We start from the raw sequence: 17,782 nt of genomic DNA on the forward strand, positions 1-17,782 counted from the left end.
TGTTATATTGGAGCAGTAACAAAATGGGAAAAGAGGAAAATCTTTGCTGGGGGCAAGACCATCAAAGGAAAAGGAGAGGTTGTTCAACTGGAGACAGATTGGTGAATGGAGGGTGAAAGTTGCGGCAGCTTGAAATGAAGTTATAAATGATTGGTGAAGCACGTTTCCCAATAAAAGCAGCTGCTCCCCTGCCCCACAGCTCAGCACAGACCAGACAATGTAAGAACCTGAAATGTACACAGTCTGTGTGCATCATTATCACAGCAGGTAATGCACTTATCCACCGACCATCCAACACCTCCAAACAATTATCAGAACTCCAAGGGGGAAAAAAAATGTTGAAAAGAGTCAAGTTAGCAGAATATCTGGGATGTAAGTGTCTGCTCATCCACCCGCAGGTCATTGAGGAGATTGAAGAGATGATGCAGAATTCCCCTGACCCTGAGATTGAAGAGACTCCATCACAGTCCGACAAACTCACGGTCCTCTCGCAGGATGTCCAGGTTTTGAAACCATCCAGCAGCAACAATAACATCCAGCTGGAAGGTAAGGTGCTTGTCAATTATCAGTACATGGATCACTGTATCACCCGACTCTGACATGGGGGGAGGGTGAGGGTGTAAGGGCTTAGGATGTATTGTTGCATGAGTAGTTTGAAAAAGTTTTCCCACTAAGATGGGTTAGTATTTTACAGTTCCAGGCTCCTGTAAAGAGTTACAGCTCAAAGCTAATTTCCTGTGGTTTTACCCACGCTGAGGCGAAGGTTAGAATGTGGTAACCAGAGGACGCCAATCAAGCCTGTGTCACAGTTTAGATTGGTCATAACAGATCTGCACTTTTAGCTGTCCACTTTTATTGCACTAACTAATAAAATGCACAATGTAATGCCAGGAGCATTACATCTGTTACACACAGGTAATATTATTTTATAAAAGACTGCGCCACCATCACTCAGAATACATTGTGTGCATCTGAAAGTGTGACGTATTTGATATCAGATCAATGTTTACAACAAGTTTATTTACAAGAGTTTTTAAAGTATTTTTGCAATCACAAAATGCCAATGCTTATATTTACAGCTCAGCTCCTAGGTCTTTCAGTGGTTTTTGTTTATTTTAGTTCTGAGGCAAGCCCAGCCTTAGCCACAGTTAGTAGAGATCAGTTACCAGACTCTCATAATCTAACCCAAAGCGAGTGAACATTTAAACACAGTGGTTCAACATCAATAAAGTGGATAAGTGCTGATACAAACAAAACTGCCTCAGCAGATCCAGTTCACTAACTTGATCTCTGGGATAGAAGGACTAGCTTGTCAGCAGAAATTGAACAGAATGGGACGATATTTTGTAATGTTGAGAAGAGGAGAGGGGATTCCATTGATGTCTGTCAGGTAGATGCTGAAAAGTTGTTTCCTGACTGGACAGTACAGAACTAAGGGGCATTGCGTCTGGATAAGAGTCAGCTACATGGGACTGAGATGAAGGAAACTTTCTTTACTCAGACAATTATGAATCTTTGAAATTCTTGCACCATGGTGAGATGTCGCTGTGAATAGTTAAAATGGAGATTGAGAGATTCTTGGCAATAAATCGATCAGGGGATATGGAGAATGTACGAGGAAATGCAGCTGAGCTGAAAGAACATAGTGATAGATTATGAAACATAATTAACATTGTGTGAAATATTAATCAAAGGTTCTTGATGAATTACCTTCATCTTAACTCCCCACTACATTGTCTGGGGAAGTCGACAGCACCCACATCTAGGAAAGAACCAAAGCCCCAAATATATCTTAACGTACCATTCTATTTTAACTGGGTTACATTATATTAATGCTAACACCGCCAACTGCCAGCTACATTTAAGATGCCAAGTGAATCAGCTACACCCCTTTTCTCGAGATGGCAGACAGAATTATAACGAAAAATTGTCATATCATGAGTAACATGTTTAGGTGGAAGCACTTATAATAGCACAATAATGCTAAGCATTAATAATCTGCAAGATATTCTGTAGATTAACAGGTAAAATTAATATCTAATAAAGACCAAAAGAACTGTGGATGCTGTAAGTCAGAGACAAAAACAAAAATTGTAGGAAAAGATTAGCACGTCTTGCAGCATCTGTGGAGAGAAGTCAGAGTTAACACTTTGGGCCCAGTGACCCTTCCTCAGAACTAATATCTACAGAGTGAATGGATGACTGTCGCTAGCATTAGTGGAGCTCTGTTGATTTGCTCTTTCACACCTCCTTTTATACCTAATGTGCAAAATTAGCGCAAAGTAAGGTCAGTTTAGTTCAGATCCTGTGTGCAGCAAGGAACAGGTTGATGCTTAAGGTTGTGGGGGGGTGGAAATGTGGCTCTTGTTTGTCAATGTAAGATGAATTAGTAAGGCCCAATTTTGATCACCACCATTCTACACCAAAATGATGCCCACAATTAGATTAACTTATAATTCTGGCTGTACTGCAACAGAGGAGGTGTATGTGAACTTGTACCAAGCCTTCTGGTGGAATCAGATGACTAGGAATGTGCTCCTTATCTCAGTCATCACCCATCATCTGTTTCACAGACTGAAATCCAGATGTCGAGTTTGGCAACAAAAACCCTATCCTGTCCAGAAACTAACTCATCAGTGGGGGAGAAGCCAGTTCTTGATTTTGTTTCCTCTCGCCAAATCAGCCAGTTAACAGAATAATATCAAAAATGGGGAGGGGATTGAATTAAAATGGAGCTGGAAGGGCTCAGTTTGTTTTTCCAAATTGAACCAAGGATTGTTGGCTCCAAGGTAGGGATACTATGATGGTTTCATGAGAAGCCAACTCTTTACTGCATTGACTTTATATCCAGGAGCGCTTCCACACACAACTGAACAATTTTTGTTCCCATCACCAAACCAGCCTGTAATTTTCCACCTGTTATGCACCACTACCAAAATCACCCATATTTCCAACTGACCAGCAGAACCTATCAATACGTTGACACCAAATGTGAGGGAGAGCTAAGTAGAGAGGGATGGGGTTAAGTCAAAATGGAGCTGGAAGGGGAGATACGGCATTCCACACCCTGCAGTGCCACCTCTCCCTAAGAGCATCAAGACTATTGATGAGCACTGCATGCTGCATCTCGAAGGACAGCCAGGCATGAAAATAGCCACAGAAGAGAGGAACACAGTTGGGAAAGATCGCAACTCTTTTTCATATCCGGACAACTTTCACACAACTGAACATTTTTATTCCCTCATCAAATCGTGTGAGATATTTTTCATCTATTAACCACCACCAGTAAATCACCCATATTTTCCAATTGATTAACACATGAGAAGCCTATTAGGGGCAATGCAGACCACCAAAAGTCGGGAACCAAATCAAAATGGAAATTGATGTTGTATATTGACATTCCATTTAATGTCCTGGTGTGCAGATATTTTCCTAATCAACCTGTCAGGAATATTATTATACACCTCCCGAACAAATGGGACTTGAACCCAAAGCTCCTGGCTCAGAGGTAGAGACACTCCCACTGTGCCAGAAGAGTCCCAAACCCAGCTTTTCATTTTTTTCTTTTAATATTCAGAACTGCTCTTACACACTACTAAATTCCCATCATCAAATGACCCGCATTATATCTTTTTCTATCTGTTAGCCACTTTCAGTAAGTTATCCATGCTTTCCAGTTAAATAATTTACATGCAATGTCTGTTAAGGGCAATGCAAACCATCCATGGTCAGGCGTAGTAGGGAGAGGGGAGGGAGGTTAAATCAAAATGGAGTTGGAAAGGGGCGAAGCTAACTCTTCAATACAAAATCCAATGAACATCACCTTCTTTCAGTAACTCTGAAAGTGCTGTAGTTGACCCTTGGGGCTCTTCTGGTGCAATGGTATTTGTAGTGATGGAGACAATACAGGCTCAAGGGTACAAATTTGAGGGGAGTACAGCAGCAGAGAGACCTTGCGGTTCAAGTGCATAATTCTCCAAAGGTGGCCAGGCAAGTTGAAATAATTGTTAAGAAGACTAATAGGATTCTTGGGTTTATAATAGAGACATAGAGTAAAGAAGCAAGGAAGTGACTCTACACCTCCACAAATCATTGGGCAGGCCATATTTGGAGTATTGTGTTCAGCTATGGGTGGCTTACTTAAGGGTGGGTGTGAAAGTCTTGGAGAGAAATCAAAGGAGATTTACTAGAATTATACCAGGAATGAGAGATTTTAGATGCAAGGAAACATTAGAGAGATTGGGCTTATTCTCCTTGGATCAGGGAAGATTAAGAGGCGATGTGTTCACCTTATTGAGGTGTTCAAAATGAAGAAGAATTTTGACAGAGTAAAGAAGGACATTGTGTTTCGACCAATAGGTTAGTAACTAGGGGTCACAATTTCAAGATTGTCAGCAAGAGATCTAGGAGCGAGACAAGGGAAAAGTTCTTTACTCAGAGAACTGTTGGGATTTGAAATGCACTGCCTGGGGGAACATTAGAGGCAGATTCCATATGATGTTTCTAAAGAGAGCTGCAAATATAGATGAAAGTGATTAACTTGGAGGGCAGTGGCAATAGGGCTGGAGAATGGGGCTAGTTGGATAGCTCTTTCAGGAGCCAGTACAGACACGATAGGTAAAATGGCCTCCTTCTGGATTGTTAATTCTATGATTCCCTGTCTCTAGACTAGAATGTCCTGAATAAAGTCCCACTTTCACCACAAGTGTATATGGACACATGAGCAGATTAGTTGGAGAAATATCTTAAAGTTGACCCTTAAAAGGACCGGCATTTCTAACTCTGCTATTGGACACTATATGTTTTATGGTTTTATTTCAAAATCCTTCACTTTCACTTCAAAGATGATTTTGTGACACCTTTTTTGAGGTTGTTGACTTGCTCGCTGAGCTGGCTTGTTTTTGTTCAGATGTTTCGTCACCATGCTAGGTGGCAAAATGTCTGAATGAGAACAAGCCAGCTCGGTGAGCAAGTCGATAACCTCACCCACGACCCAAGCTACAGATATTTGCCAAACCTTCAAACCTCTTTTTTTTCATATTTGATTTACTGGTTAACCAGAATGGAATATGACACTTTCTGTCAGAGATTGTCCTATTTGACAATAAATGTCTTATACAGACATGCATCAAGCATTTATAATGAACAACTCTTAATTACTTTAAAAAATACCCAGATTGAATCATTAGCTGGAAAACGTGTTTATATCCCTGTAGTTAATACCCATTAAAACAACCCAGATCGATCAATCTTTAGGGCAAAGTGTGAAGATAGGAACATTCAGAGCCATTTGGTCTCTGAAGCCTGCTCTGCCATCTAAATGTATTTTGGCTCATCTGTACTTCATCTCCTTCTCACAAACTTTTCTCCATAAGTATTAAAATCGGAGTACAACAACATTCGATCAGTCTCAGTTGTGAAAGTTCCAGCTGACCCTCGACATGCATAATCCTTCTGGAGAAAGAGGTCTAAATTTATGTAATATTTGTGTGAAGAAGCCCCTCCTGATTCCACACCTGAATAGCCTAGCTGTAATATTACAGGTTACACCTTCTTACTCTTGATTCCTTCACCAGAGAAAATAATTTCTCTACAGCATATATTGTAAATGATGTCTACAGTAGCAAATCCTTTTAACAATTTAAAGACCTTGATCAGGTCAGCTCTCAATCTTCTTTGGTCAAAAATAGAAGCCAAATTTATGTAATCTGCCTCTAAAATTTAACTCTCAAAGGCCCAGTATCATGTCATGTGGCCTAAATGTCAAAAAGGGATAAGGCAAAACTATTTTCACATCATTAGAACACATCCTCCATCCCTTTAGTTAACCTGATCAAAAAATCAGAAAATCGTAAGATGGTTCTTTTCATTGTATCAATTATTAAGGAAGTAGTACTGTCAAAAATTCAGAATACTTTCAGGTAGGGCCAATATGTTTTGTTCAAGGAAAATTGTCTTTGACAGAGTCACAGCTGGTTTGAGAAAGGCAAATCAGCAAATGTACTGTTTTTGGCTTTACAGAAGTCATTTGTTAAAATGACCTATGAAAGAACTGCACATAATAACAGCTTATTTAATTGGGGTGTTTAGGAGCATTGACCAACTAACAGAAAACAGAGTTAGTTTGGTTTATCATTTCTAGGTTGGCACACACCCTGCAACCAGTGGAATGCTGCAGAGATCAGAGCTGGGTCCTTTACTGTTTAATCTTTGAAATTTGCGTCACATGTAGACACAGTGGTTAAGAAGGCATTTAGCTTGCAGACCTTCATTGCTCAAACCTTTGAGTATAGCAGTTGGGACATCATTATGAGTTTGTAAGGTGTCCTGGAGTACTGTGTACAGTTCTGGTGGTCCGGTTATACGAAAGGACATTATTAAATCAAAGAAGATTTAGAAAAGATTAACCAGGATGTTCCCAGGAACAGAGGGTTTGAGATATAAAAATAGACTGGAAAGGCTGGGACATTTTTCGCTGGAGCATAGGAGGTTGATGGATGATCTTAATTGAGGTTTATAAAACCATGAGAGGCATAGATAAGGTGAATGACAAGGGTCTTTTCCCTAGGGTTGGGGACTTCAAAACAAGAGGGCACATTTTTAAGGTGAGGGAGGAAAGAAATTAAAAAGAACATGAAGTGTAACCGTTTTACACAGAGAGTGGTTCGTGTATGCAACGAACTGTCAGAGACAGTGGTGAATGCAGGTCCAGGTACAACATTTAAAAGACATTTGGATAAGCTCACAAATAGGAAATGTTTGGAAGGATATGGGTCCACGGCAGGCAGGTGGAACTAGTTTAGTCTGGTAACATGGTCAGGGTAGTTGGACCGAAGGGTCTGTTTCCAACTGTTTTATAGCCAAATTTCCTGATGGTACAACGATAGGTAGAATCACAAACTGTGAAGAGGAAAGAAATGCCAGTTGCGAGAGAGTCAGTCTTTTTCACTTGGACACACTCACTTAAATATCTTGAAGATTACTGAACACTCAATTTTAAATACATCTCCCACCCAATTTCGTGGCATTTTATTCCCACAACATGAGCCCGTTTTACTAAGTAAACCATAATATATTAGTTTGTTGCTAAGAAAATCTTGTGTTCCCCTGTACAGGTTGCAACATCTTATTTAAGTTAAACTATTTTCAAGTCATAAAGTCATAGAGCCATACAAAAGGGAAACAGATCCTTCAGTCCAACTCATCCATGCCGACCAGATATCCTGAGATGCTGCTGGGCCTGCTGTGTTCATCCAGCTTCACATTTTATTATCTTGGATTCTCCAGCATCTGCAGTTCCCATTATCTCTGTTCCATCCATAATTAATCTAGTCCCATTTGCCAGCATTTGACCCATATCCCTCTAAACCCTTCCTATTCATTTATTCATCCAGATGCCTTTTAAATGTTGTAATTGTGCCAGCCTCCACCACTTCCTCTGATGGCTCATTCAGTACATGCACCACCCTTTGTGTGAAAAAGCTGCACTTTAGGTCCTTCTTATATCTTTCCCTCTCACTTTAAACCTACGCCCTCTAGTTTTGGACTCCCCTATCCTGGGGAAAAGGACTTGGCTATTCACCCTATCCAGTCCCTCATGATTTTATAAACCTGTATAAGGTCACCCCTCAACCTCTGACGCCACAGAGAAAATACTCCCAGCCTATTCAGCCTCTCCGTATAGGTCAATTCCTCTAACCCCAGCAACATCCTTGTAAATCTTTTCCACACTCTTTCAAGTTTAACATCTTTCCTAAAGCAGGGAGACCTGAATTGATTGCAGTATTCCAAAAGTGGCCTAACTAATGTCCTGTACATCCGCAGTATGACCTCCCAGCTCCTATACTCAACGCACTGACTAATAAAGGCCAGCATACCAAACCCCTTCTTCACTATCCTATCTGCCTGTGATTCCATTTTCATGGAACTATGACCCTGCACTCCAAGGTCTTTTTGTTCGGCAACACTCCCCAGGATCATACCATTAAGCGTATAAGTCCTGCCCTGATTTGCTTTACCAATTTGCAACACCTTACATTTATCTGAATTAAGCTCTTTCTGCCACATAACGGCCCATTTTCTATCTGACGTTCCTTCTTGTTTTGTGAGGGAGGAGAATAGAATGAAAAATACTTGAGTGTTTCCGTCTCCAGAGCAGAAATGATTTGAAAAATAAAGATCAATAATGACGGTGTGCTTGAATGTTATTTTTGGCTACTCCAAATTTGGAATCAATCAGTTTTCATTAGTCTGCTTCACAAACTCTTTGTGTGCATCAATGGAAAGTGCTCGCTTTTGGTTAACATCTAATTGAGAGGTTTATGTAGAAAATCATTGATATCTGGCTAAGTTAGATGCTATGGTCTAACTAAATTAAGAAAATAGGAACAGAAATAGATCCTTCAGCCCATCAAGCCTGCTCTGTCATTTAAATAAATTATGCCTGATTGAACATTTCAATGACTTTTACCCGCATTGTCCACATAACCCTTTACACAATTGATGGCTAAAAATTTTTCAACCTGTACTTTAAATATGCTCAAAGACAAGGATTCCACAACCTTCTGAATTCTAAAATGATCACAACTCTCTGCTAAAATGATGTCTCCTCATCTGAGTCCAAAATGGCATGCCCCCTCATTTTAAAATTGTGCCTCCTGGTTTTTAGACTCCTCAAAAATGGAAAGATCTTACCTGTACCTATCCTGCCTATCCTTCACCTATTTTGCAGGTTTCAGTTAAATCATCTCTATTCTTCAAACTTCTAGAGGATGAAGCCCCAGTTTTCCCTGTCTCTCCTCGTAGGACATTCATGTGGCCCAAGGAACAAGTCTGGTGATCAATCACTGAACTCTCTGTATGACAATAATATCCTTCCTGAGATAAGGAGACAAAAACTGCACGCAGTTCTCTAGGTGCGGTCTAAACCTTTTCCTATATAATTTAAGCAACACCACTACTCCTTACTCACCATTAGACTTTTTAATAGCTTGCTACACTTGCAAAAATTGATTCATTTACAACAATAACTCAATAAGCTAAAGAGTGTGATAGTTGTAAAAGTGAACTATCAAGTTTTAAATTCCATCATCTGATTATTAGACCCGAAACCTTCCATGGACGCAAATGGTTTCAAACTAAGGAGAAGAACTGAACTAATATGGCTGCCATGATCACCTGACTGCAGCTTGAAGCAATCCAAAAACCATATGGAATAAAATAACAAATCTGCACTGAAATTCACATTTTATTGAAAGACATTGAAACCAGGCAATTGAGTCAGCATCAAGAAATTTGCATCTCCTGTTTTAATTCGTATTTTCATTAGTTTCACATACTGGGAGATATAAGGCATGCCTGACAGTTAGCCAGCTTGGTAAAGCAATGAAACCAGATTGAGGAAATAAAACAAACCATATTTCAGTGGTTGCAGAGCCAAAAGAATCTGGAAGACTTTCAATCTCTTTTATCTACTCTCTTTTGCTGTCTCTCTCTGTTTCCCTGATCACCACAGAAGACCGTGCCCAGTGGAAAGCAAATTAAGAAAACAAACATTCACTGAGCGCACAAAGATATCCTCAAGCTTTTCCAGGAAGCAAGTAAACAAGTTGTCCCAGATTAAAATTCTAACACCACAAGAGCTTTCAAACTGCACAAACTTTATTCTTCCTCTTCTTACCGCTCACTGTCTCCTTTTTAAACATCTGTTTGTGTTTGCGTTTGACATTGTGCTTTTATTATTGTTTTCTCTGGGTGAGTAGGTATTAAAATTCCTCTTTCTTTCACCCATGAACAGCTGAGTAATAGGCGATATGATAGCTCAGTGGTTGATGAAGGGCCTAGGCCCGAAATGTCAGCTTTTGTGCTCCTGAGATGCTGCTTGGCCTGCTGTGTTCATCCAGCTTCACACTTTGTTATCTTAAATACACAGGTTAGGTGGATTAGCCGTGGGAAATTGCTCTTGATGTGCAGGCTAGGTTGATTAGCCATGGTGAACACAGCGTTACAGAGGTAGGGGTGGGTCTGGGTGGGATGCTCTTTGGAGGGGTATTGAGAACTCGATGGGCTGAATGACCTGCTTCCACACTGTAAGAATTCCATTATTTATTTTTGATCTAGCTAATTACAGTTTTACTTAATGCATGATTAGGTGCATGCAATAAAGAATGACCAAGAGGGGGCTAACTGTTGAATGCAACATTAATTGAAAGTTTTGCCAATGGAACCAGGTTAAAGGAAGCCTTAAAAGGAAAGAGGAATCTGGCGAAATGGAGAGATTGAGGGTGGGATTTACAGTTGGTGGGACCTAAGTGACAGATGTTGTGGCTGCCAGCGGTGACGCAATGTGAATGGGGATGCACAGCAGACCTGAGTGAGGTACAGAGAGTTCTGGGAGAAGTAGATTGATCTACAGAAGCAGAAGCATAAAGAATAGTCTGATGGATATTAAATTGGGGTAGAGCTGTTTATGTCAATACAGTAAGAATGACGTTGCAGACTGGAAGGATTTAAATTGATTCATGATCAATTATTTCACCCCTGCTTTGTATGTTCTGGTTATACAGACGTGAAGCAGCTGACTGAGGTTGAGGTCGGCGAGCTGTTGGCACAGATTGAATTGGCCGTTAAAGATTACTCAGAGGAGCTGATCCAACAGCTGGCACTGCGTGACGAGCTCGAGTTTGAGAAGGAGGTGAAAAACAGTTTCATCTCCATTCTCCTGGAGGTACAGAACAAGCAGAAAGAACACCGGGAAACAATGAAGCGGAAGAAGAAGGAGAAAGGTGGCATTTCAGCAAGTTTCCGGCAGGAGAGAGCGAGTCACATGCCTGTGAAGGTGAGGCCCTGACTATAGTGTGCTGAAAACAGATTGCTGCTCTTCATTAACTGCCAAACCTTGGGAGGCTGTCCATCAAAGTTCTTTCATATTTCTACGGGCAGAATTATAGATGACTCGATGCTTGATCCAGAGTTCTGATGTAATATAGTGTAGATATGAATTAAAGTCAATCTACGGCAGCAGTGAATTTAGTTTGGTTATTTAAATTCAGTTAACTAAGATAACATCTGCAATCGAGAAACACCTAGACTAGTGCATATAACTACCGGATTGTTCTAAATCCCTGTCTATTGCTCTTGAGCCACAGATATCTGCTATCCTTACCTGGTCTGGCCTGCACATGACTCCAGGCCCACAGCAGCTTGAAATGGCCTAACAGACCATTCTGTTTTCATTCTCTTGGAAAATGAGGAATGGTGAATCAATCCTGGTCCTCTCAGTGATACCTACATGCCTTGAGTAAATAAGATTTATTTTGATGCATGACGTATTAGGAGAAGAGGGATGCTGCCAATGTCTTAGCTCTGCGGTAGATTTCTCCTTCAGGAACAGCATGGAGATGAGGCCCTAACTATCTCTAAATCTCTTCTACATTGTTTTCTTATTTGGTCATGGGATGTGGATGCTATTGGCAAGGTCAGCATTTATTGCCCATCCCCAATTGCTCTTAACAGGGCCCTAATGAACTGTATGAGTGAAGCGTCTAGGCCTAATGGCTGTGTATCTATTGCAGGTGTCATGTGTAGGCCAGAGCAGCTAAGGGTAGTTGATTGCCTTCAAAGAAAGAACAAAGAACAAAGAAAATTACAGCACAGGAACAGGCCCTTCGGCCCTCCAAGCCTGCGCTGATCGAAATCCTCTGTCTAAACCTGTCGTCTATTTTCTAAGGGTCTGTGTCCCTTTGCTCCCTGCCCATCCATGTACCTGTCCAGATACATCTTAAAAGACGCTAACGTGTCTGCGTCTACCACCTCCACTGGCAACGTCCTCCAGGCGCCCACCACCTTCTCTGTAAAGAACTTTCCACGCATATCTCCCTTAAACTTTCCTCCTCTCACTTTGAACTCATGACCCCTAGTAATTGAGTCCCCCACTCTGGGAAAAAGCTTCTTGCTATCCAGCCTGTCTATACCCCTCATGATTTTGTAGATCTCAATCAGGTCCCCCCCTCAATCTCTGTCTTTCTAATGAAAATAATCCTAATCTATTCAACCTCTCTTCATAGCTAGCACCCTGCATACCAGGCAATATCCTGGTGAACCAGCTATGCACCCTCTCCAAAGCAACCACATCCTTTTGGTAATGTGGCGACCAGAACTGTACGCAGTACTCTAAATGTGGCTGAACCAAAGTCCTATGCAACTGCAACATGACCTGCCAACTCTTGTACTCAATACCCCGTCCGATGAAGGAGAGCATGCTGTATGCCTTCTTGACCATTCTATTGAACCACTCTATTTCCCTAATGGACACTTGTGAACCAGGATTTTTTTAAAACAATAATGCAGCGGTTTCAAAAACATCATTCTGGACACTCACTATTAAATTCAGATTTACTGAACTAATTGAATTTAAATTCCTCAGCTGTTGTGGAGTCATATCACCAGATCATGACTTCATGCCTTTAGGTTTCTCTCTTCTCTCATAGGCAGTCCCAAGGGATCAAGGGTGCCTCGCTTTCTGAACTGCTCAATGGGTTCTGGAATGGCTGATCAGTCCAATGCATGATTTGTGTGTGCGCCTGAGCCTCGTTATTACTTTTCTCAGCATTAGCAAGTAATAAGTTTGCTCTTCCTTTAGGTCAAGAAAAGCTTATAATTGTTTCCTTATTGTTCTAATGATCCAGTTCACTGTACTTCATTTGGAGCGAAATTGGAGTAGCCTACTAAAACAAAGTTCCTTCAAACGCCATTTCAAATAAAAGCTGCAAAGAGGTTTTCTTGAGATATAATATTGAAGTGCTAAGCATTCTCCATTTGATGTTAATATTTTCAAAGGACAGGACAAAGTCTCGAATGAAACACACTGTCTTTGTAAGAATTGAAAGGGTAACTTGGCATTACAAACCCAACCAGCTTGTCTTGGCAAAGCTCTAAAACAGAATACAATATTAGATATAGTTCCGTAATTGGTATAAATTATTCTGAAATTTGTGGAGAATTATGTTGATGATCATTTTAGGGTTGTCAGGTTATATATGTTAATATTCAGGGCAGTGTTCTTTGCAAACAGAGTGAAAATGTACACACAATGCATCTGTTTCAAATCAGCAAATAGGTGGCATTCATTTCTCCAGTTCATTTTTCAGGATAATGCTTGACTGAGCAGAGTCAACCTGCCTGGTTTAAGCTTTAAGCCAAACTTGGCAGTTAACTATCAGTCATCATCTAATTGGTACATTCTCGAGACAATATCACAACCAGAGTCCACTTGCTAATCAATCAATACTTTCTTCTCATACAGTATAAACTTTGGTTTCCAATGACTTTATTAATACTTGAAAATGTGCTATTAAAAGCACAGTGAAGAGCTTGAGAAAATGTGCCTTTTTTTCCCCAATAATACAAAAGTTCTGTTCCAAAGGACAACTATTGTTAAAATTCCAGCTTATGATTGAGCAAGTAAGATCCCAGACTGGAATCTGACTTGGTAGGTTTTTTTTTATTAATTAATGCAGCAGGTTTTCTCTGAATTACAAGCATGCAATCCTGCAGATTTAGATAAAACAGGAACTCGTTCCACAAAAGCTTCCCTAATCTAATACTCCAACTCCATTGAAATAAGGGCCAGCATTTGATTAGCCTTCCTGATTACCTGCTGCACCTGTCTGCTAGGTTTCTGTATTGTTTTGTGCGCAAGAGTTCCCTTTTTGTTTCGGCTTTCTGCAGTAGCAGTTAGCACTGCTGCCTCACAGCATCAAGAACCAGGGCTCAATTCCAGCCATGGGCAACGGACTGTGTGTAGTTTGTATGCTCTCCCTGTGTCTGCATGGGTTTCCTTCCACAGTCCAAAAATGATTGGGTTAGGTGGCTCAGCCATGCTAAATTGCCTGTAGTGTATGGGAGTGTATACTAGGTGGATTAACCATGCGGCATTATGGGCATAGGGTGGAGGTCCTGTCTGGGTGGAGTGCTCTTTTGCGGGTCAGTGAAGACTTGATGTATCAAATGGCCTCCTTTTGCTCTGCAGGGGTTCTGTCATTAAATAATACTGTTCTTTTGCTCTCCCTTCCAAATTGAAAAACTTCACATTTTCCCACATTAAATTTTATTTGCCAGCTTTTTGCCCATTGACTTAATCCTATCAATATTGCTCTGTAAACCTTTGAATCTCTCTTTGTATCGCTCTCACAACTTGCCTTTCCACCTATTTTTGTGTTGTCTGCAAATTTGGCCACAGTACATTCGCTTCCTTCCTCCAAGTGATTAATACATATTGTAAACAGTTGTGGTTACAGGTTGTCAACCTGAAAAATGCCTTGTATTCCCACTCTCTGTTTCCTACCATTAGTCAATTCTGTCTTCATGCCAATATATTACCTCCAACCCCACGGGATTTTATGAATTAACCTTCTGTGGGACACTGTTTAGAACACCTCCTGGAAGTCTAAATACAACACAGCTGCTGCTTCCCATCTATTCACTCTCATTGAAAAATTTAAATAAATTAACCAGACATGATTTTCCTTTCATGAAACCGTGCAGATTCTGCTTGATTAGATTATGATTTTCCAAATGTGCTTTTATCAATTCCTTAATAATCAATAACAGCATTTTTCCAAAAATAGATGTTAGGTTAAACAACCTGCTTTTTACCTCCTTCCCTTTTTCAGTAGGGGTGTCACGTTAACAGTTTTCCAATCCATTAATTCTTCACAATCCAACAATTCTGGAAAATTATGACCAAAGCGTCCACTGGCTCTGCAGATACCTCTTTCAGGGGCCTCGGGTACAATCCATAAGAGTCAAGGCACTTAACAGCCTTTAACTGGACCTAGGCTAATAGCCATAAAGAAAGGCAAGAAAGTGCCAGGGCAGGAAGGTGTCAAAAGGTGATAGGACAGAGCAAGAGGTCTAGTTAACAAGTAGCTTCATGCTAAACTCAAAAGGGAGTCAAAGGAGTTCTCACACAGGCCCAGTGAAAGTGAAGTCTCACTTAGTTGAAGAGTCACAGTGCAGTATAGTTGAACGTCCACCTGATGGCAGCAGTGTTCGAAGGCAAGTGTAATAGGCTAAAGGAAAATCTATTCCCATCCAAAGGGAAGAGGGATGAGAACATATCATACTCAGACATTTAGTGATAAACACCAAGGGCAGGCTCATAAGGTGAAATGCACTTCTCTACCAGGAGACCAAAGGAACAGAAACAACACGCAAAGCTCAACCTGTCTCACTGAGTTGATGCAAGGTTGATTGAGAGGTACAGGATGCAAGTCCTTTTGCCCTGTGGGAGGTGAAAATCAAATTATTATCCACTCAACCTATTATCCACTGGAAATCAAATTTGGGAAAATGCCAGAATCTGGTGCATGGATTGTGCAACTGGGCAATGAAAGGTTAAAACTCAAATAGGTAGCACAGCTCAGTGAATCAGTCTGGCTCCATTTCCCAAAGCAAGTATTGAGCCCCAGTTAGGATGAAGAGACTGAGTGTGGAGTTTGTGTGTTAGTTGTCCCAACTTTTGTTTTGTTATTCCATACCAACTTTGTAAGGGAATGCTCAGTGTAAACAACTGGAACAAATATTGATGATGTTCCTTTCTTGCAGTTGGAAGGTAACACAATAGCGATAAAATGCAAACGATCAATTTTTGATTTGTATCAGCTGATTGTAATACCTGGGACTTCCATTTACTAAAATTGCTTTGTAAAGGAAAGACACACTCTTTTAAATGGTCACGCTGACAAGCTGATCACAGGAAGAGACAAGCTTCATAAAATAATAAACAAGAACCAGCGTGAATTGAAATGAACATTTCTATCACAAATACAAAACCAGTCAAACATGAAGAAACCTGTATCTCTGATTTGATTTACACCTGTATGATAAGTTTCATATATCGGAACTGAAAGATTGACTTGCAGTTTGAAAACAAGAAACCCAAACATTGGAATACGCAAACCAGCTACTTTTGGCAAGAGCAGAGGAGATAAATTTGTAAATGAAACTGGAGAAGGCTCTCTCTCTGTCTCTTTCTCTTGCTCTTTCTTTCTCTCTGTTGCTCTTGCTCTATCCCTCCTGCTACCCTCTTAGGAAGGACAAACTTCAGTGACAAAGCAAATTGTAGAAACAGTTGATCATTGAGAACTCTGAGATATCTGCAGATTAATTATTGCTGCAGATTCAGGACACATCTAAACCAACCATAGCCTCATATTAAAACCTAATACCTGAAGAACAACCTAAGGACTATAAACTGCATGTTCTTTTATCTTCCTTTGTACTGGACACTATCCTGTTCTAACGTTGTATCTCACAGACTTGTTACGGCATTCAGCCCATTATGCCTGCCCTAGTTCTGATATCTAGTTATTCAATCTCCTGCCTTAACCCCATGTCTCTGTATACCATTTCTATTCAAATAATCACTCAGTGCCCTCTTGACTGCTTCATACCTGTACTTGCATGAACTGTCCTCAGGGCTATCATGTAATAAAATTGCTCTTTCTTTTATTCAATCAAACCTCATAATTGGCTCCATATCATTTCTGGTGAACTAACTGACCACATTTTCATTGGAGTGATGTATAGCTGCTTGCTAAAAAGAAAATAAACTCCTTGTGGTGGCTAAGTAAGAGGTTGAAAAGAGCGAGCTGATTCAATCCTCCTCACCTGATCAGAACAAATCATAAAATACCTGCAGTGTGGAAGAAGGCCATTTGGCCCATTAAGTCTACATCAACCCTCCAAAGAGCATCCCACCCAGACCCTATCCTATCCCTGTATTTCCCATGGATAATCCATCTAAATCTGTGTATCCTTGGCCACTACGGGCAAGTTAGCACGGCCAATCCACCTAACCTGCACATCTTGGACTTTGAGAGGAAACTGGAGCACCCAGAGGAAACCCATACAGACACAGGGAAGATCTGTAAATTGAACATAGATAGTGACCTGGGGCTGGAATCAAAACCAGGTCCCTAGTACCTGTGAGACAACAGTGCTAGCCATCCTGAGCCACCATGCTGCGCGAGGTGATATGTAGATGTAAGCTTTTGCTTTATGGACTATGGTTTTCTTGCCCACTTGACTTATCATTTATGTACCAGCAAATTTTTTACCATTAGCAAACAATGGTGGAGCTGAACGATGTTCTCTACCTCACATCATTGCATGAACATTTCTCGTCAATTTTGACAGTAAGTGGATTAAAGATCAACTGCAAAAAAAAGAGACATCAGGGAATGCAAGGCAATTCCTGCTAATCTGTTGAACCACTCAATAGCTATCTTAAAAACAGAGTAGGCCCAAGGCCTGGAAAATAAATGAGTATCTACCCCATCCAAAGGGGAAGGCTATTATGTGTTGAGGTAAAGGTAGAAAGTACAGAGATGAGAAAGTAATCTTAAATAAATAAATTCTTGCATTTATATCACTCCTTTCATAGTCTCAGGACACTCAAGTTATTTCACAGCTACTCCCCTTCTAATGTAGGAAACACCTAATCAAATCTGTGCTCAGAAAGACTCCACAAACAGCAATAAAGCAAACAATTAGAACCTTTCTTTTAGGAATTGCTTAAGGAGTACGTGCAAGCCACAATAGTGATGTAGCCCATTGCTGCTCTTTAAAATAGTGCCTTGGGATCTTTTCTACTCACTTGAGAGGGTAGACAGGCTCTAAGCTTAATGACTAATCTGAAAGAAAGCATCTCTGAGAGTGCAGCAGTCAGTTGATGGTGTCCAGTTTTTTGTGCCAAAGTCTTAGACTTTGACTCAAATTA

The 17,782-nt window shown here is 40.6% G+C and overlaps 1 protein-coding gene across 1 annotated transcript in view; it reads left to right on the forward strand.

The window, feature by feature from the left end:
• The window catches only part of fez1 (fasciculation and elongation protein zeta 1 (zygin I)), a 95,298-nt gene that overhangs the window by 60,269 nt on the left and 17,247 nt on the right, over positions 1 to 17,782 (forward strand). Inside the window, exons 4-5 of the mRNA XM_048562250.2 lie at positions 399 to 546; positions 10,566 to 10,837. Of these exons, the coding sequence (XP_048418207.1) occupies positions 399 to 546; positions 10,566 to 10,837 (420 nt within the window). The remainder of the gene's footprint in view (positions 1 to 398; positions 547 to 10,565; positions 10,838 to 17,782) is intronic.

This window comes from Stegostoma tigrinum, chromosome 32, assembly GCF_030684315.1.
Source record: "Stegostoma tigrinum isolate sSteTig4 chromosome 32, sSteTig4.hap1, whole genome shotgun sequence".
NCBI lineage: Eukaryota > Metazoa > Chordata > Chondrichthyes > Orectolobiformes > Stegostomatidae > Stegostoma > Stegostoma tigrinum.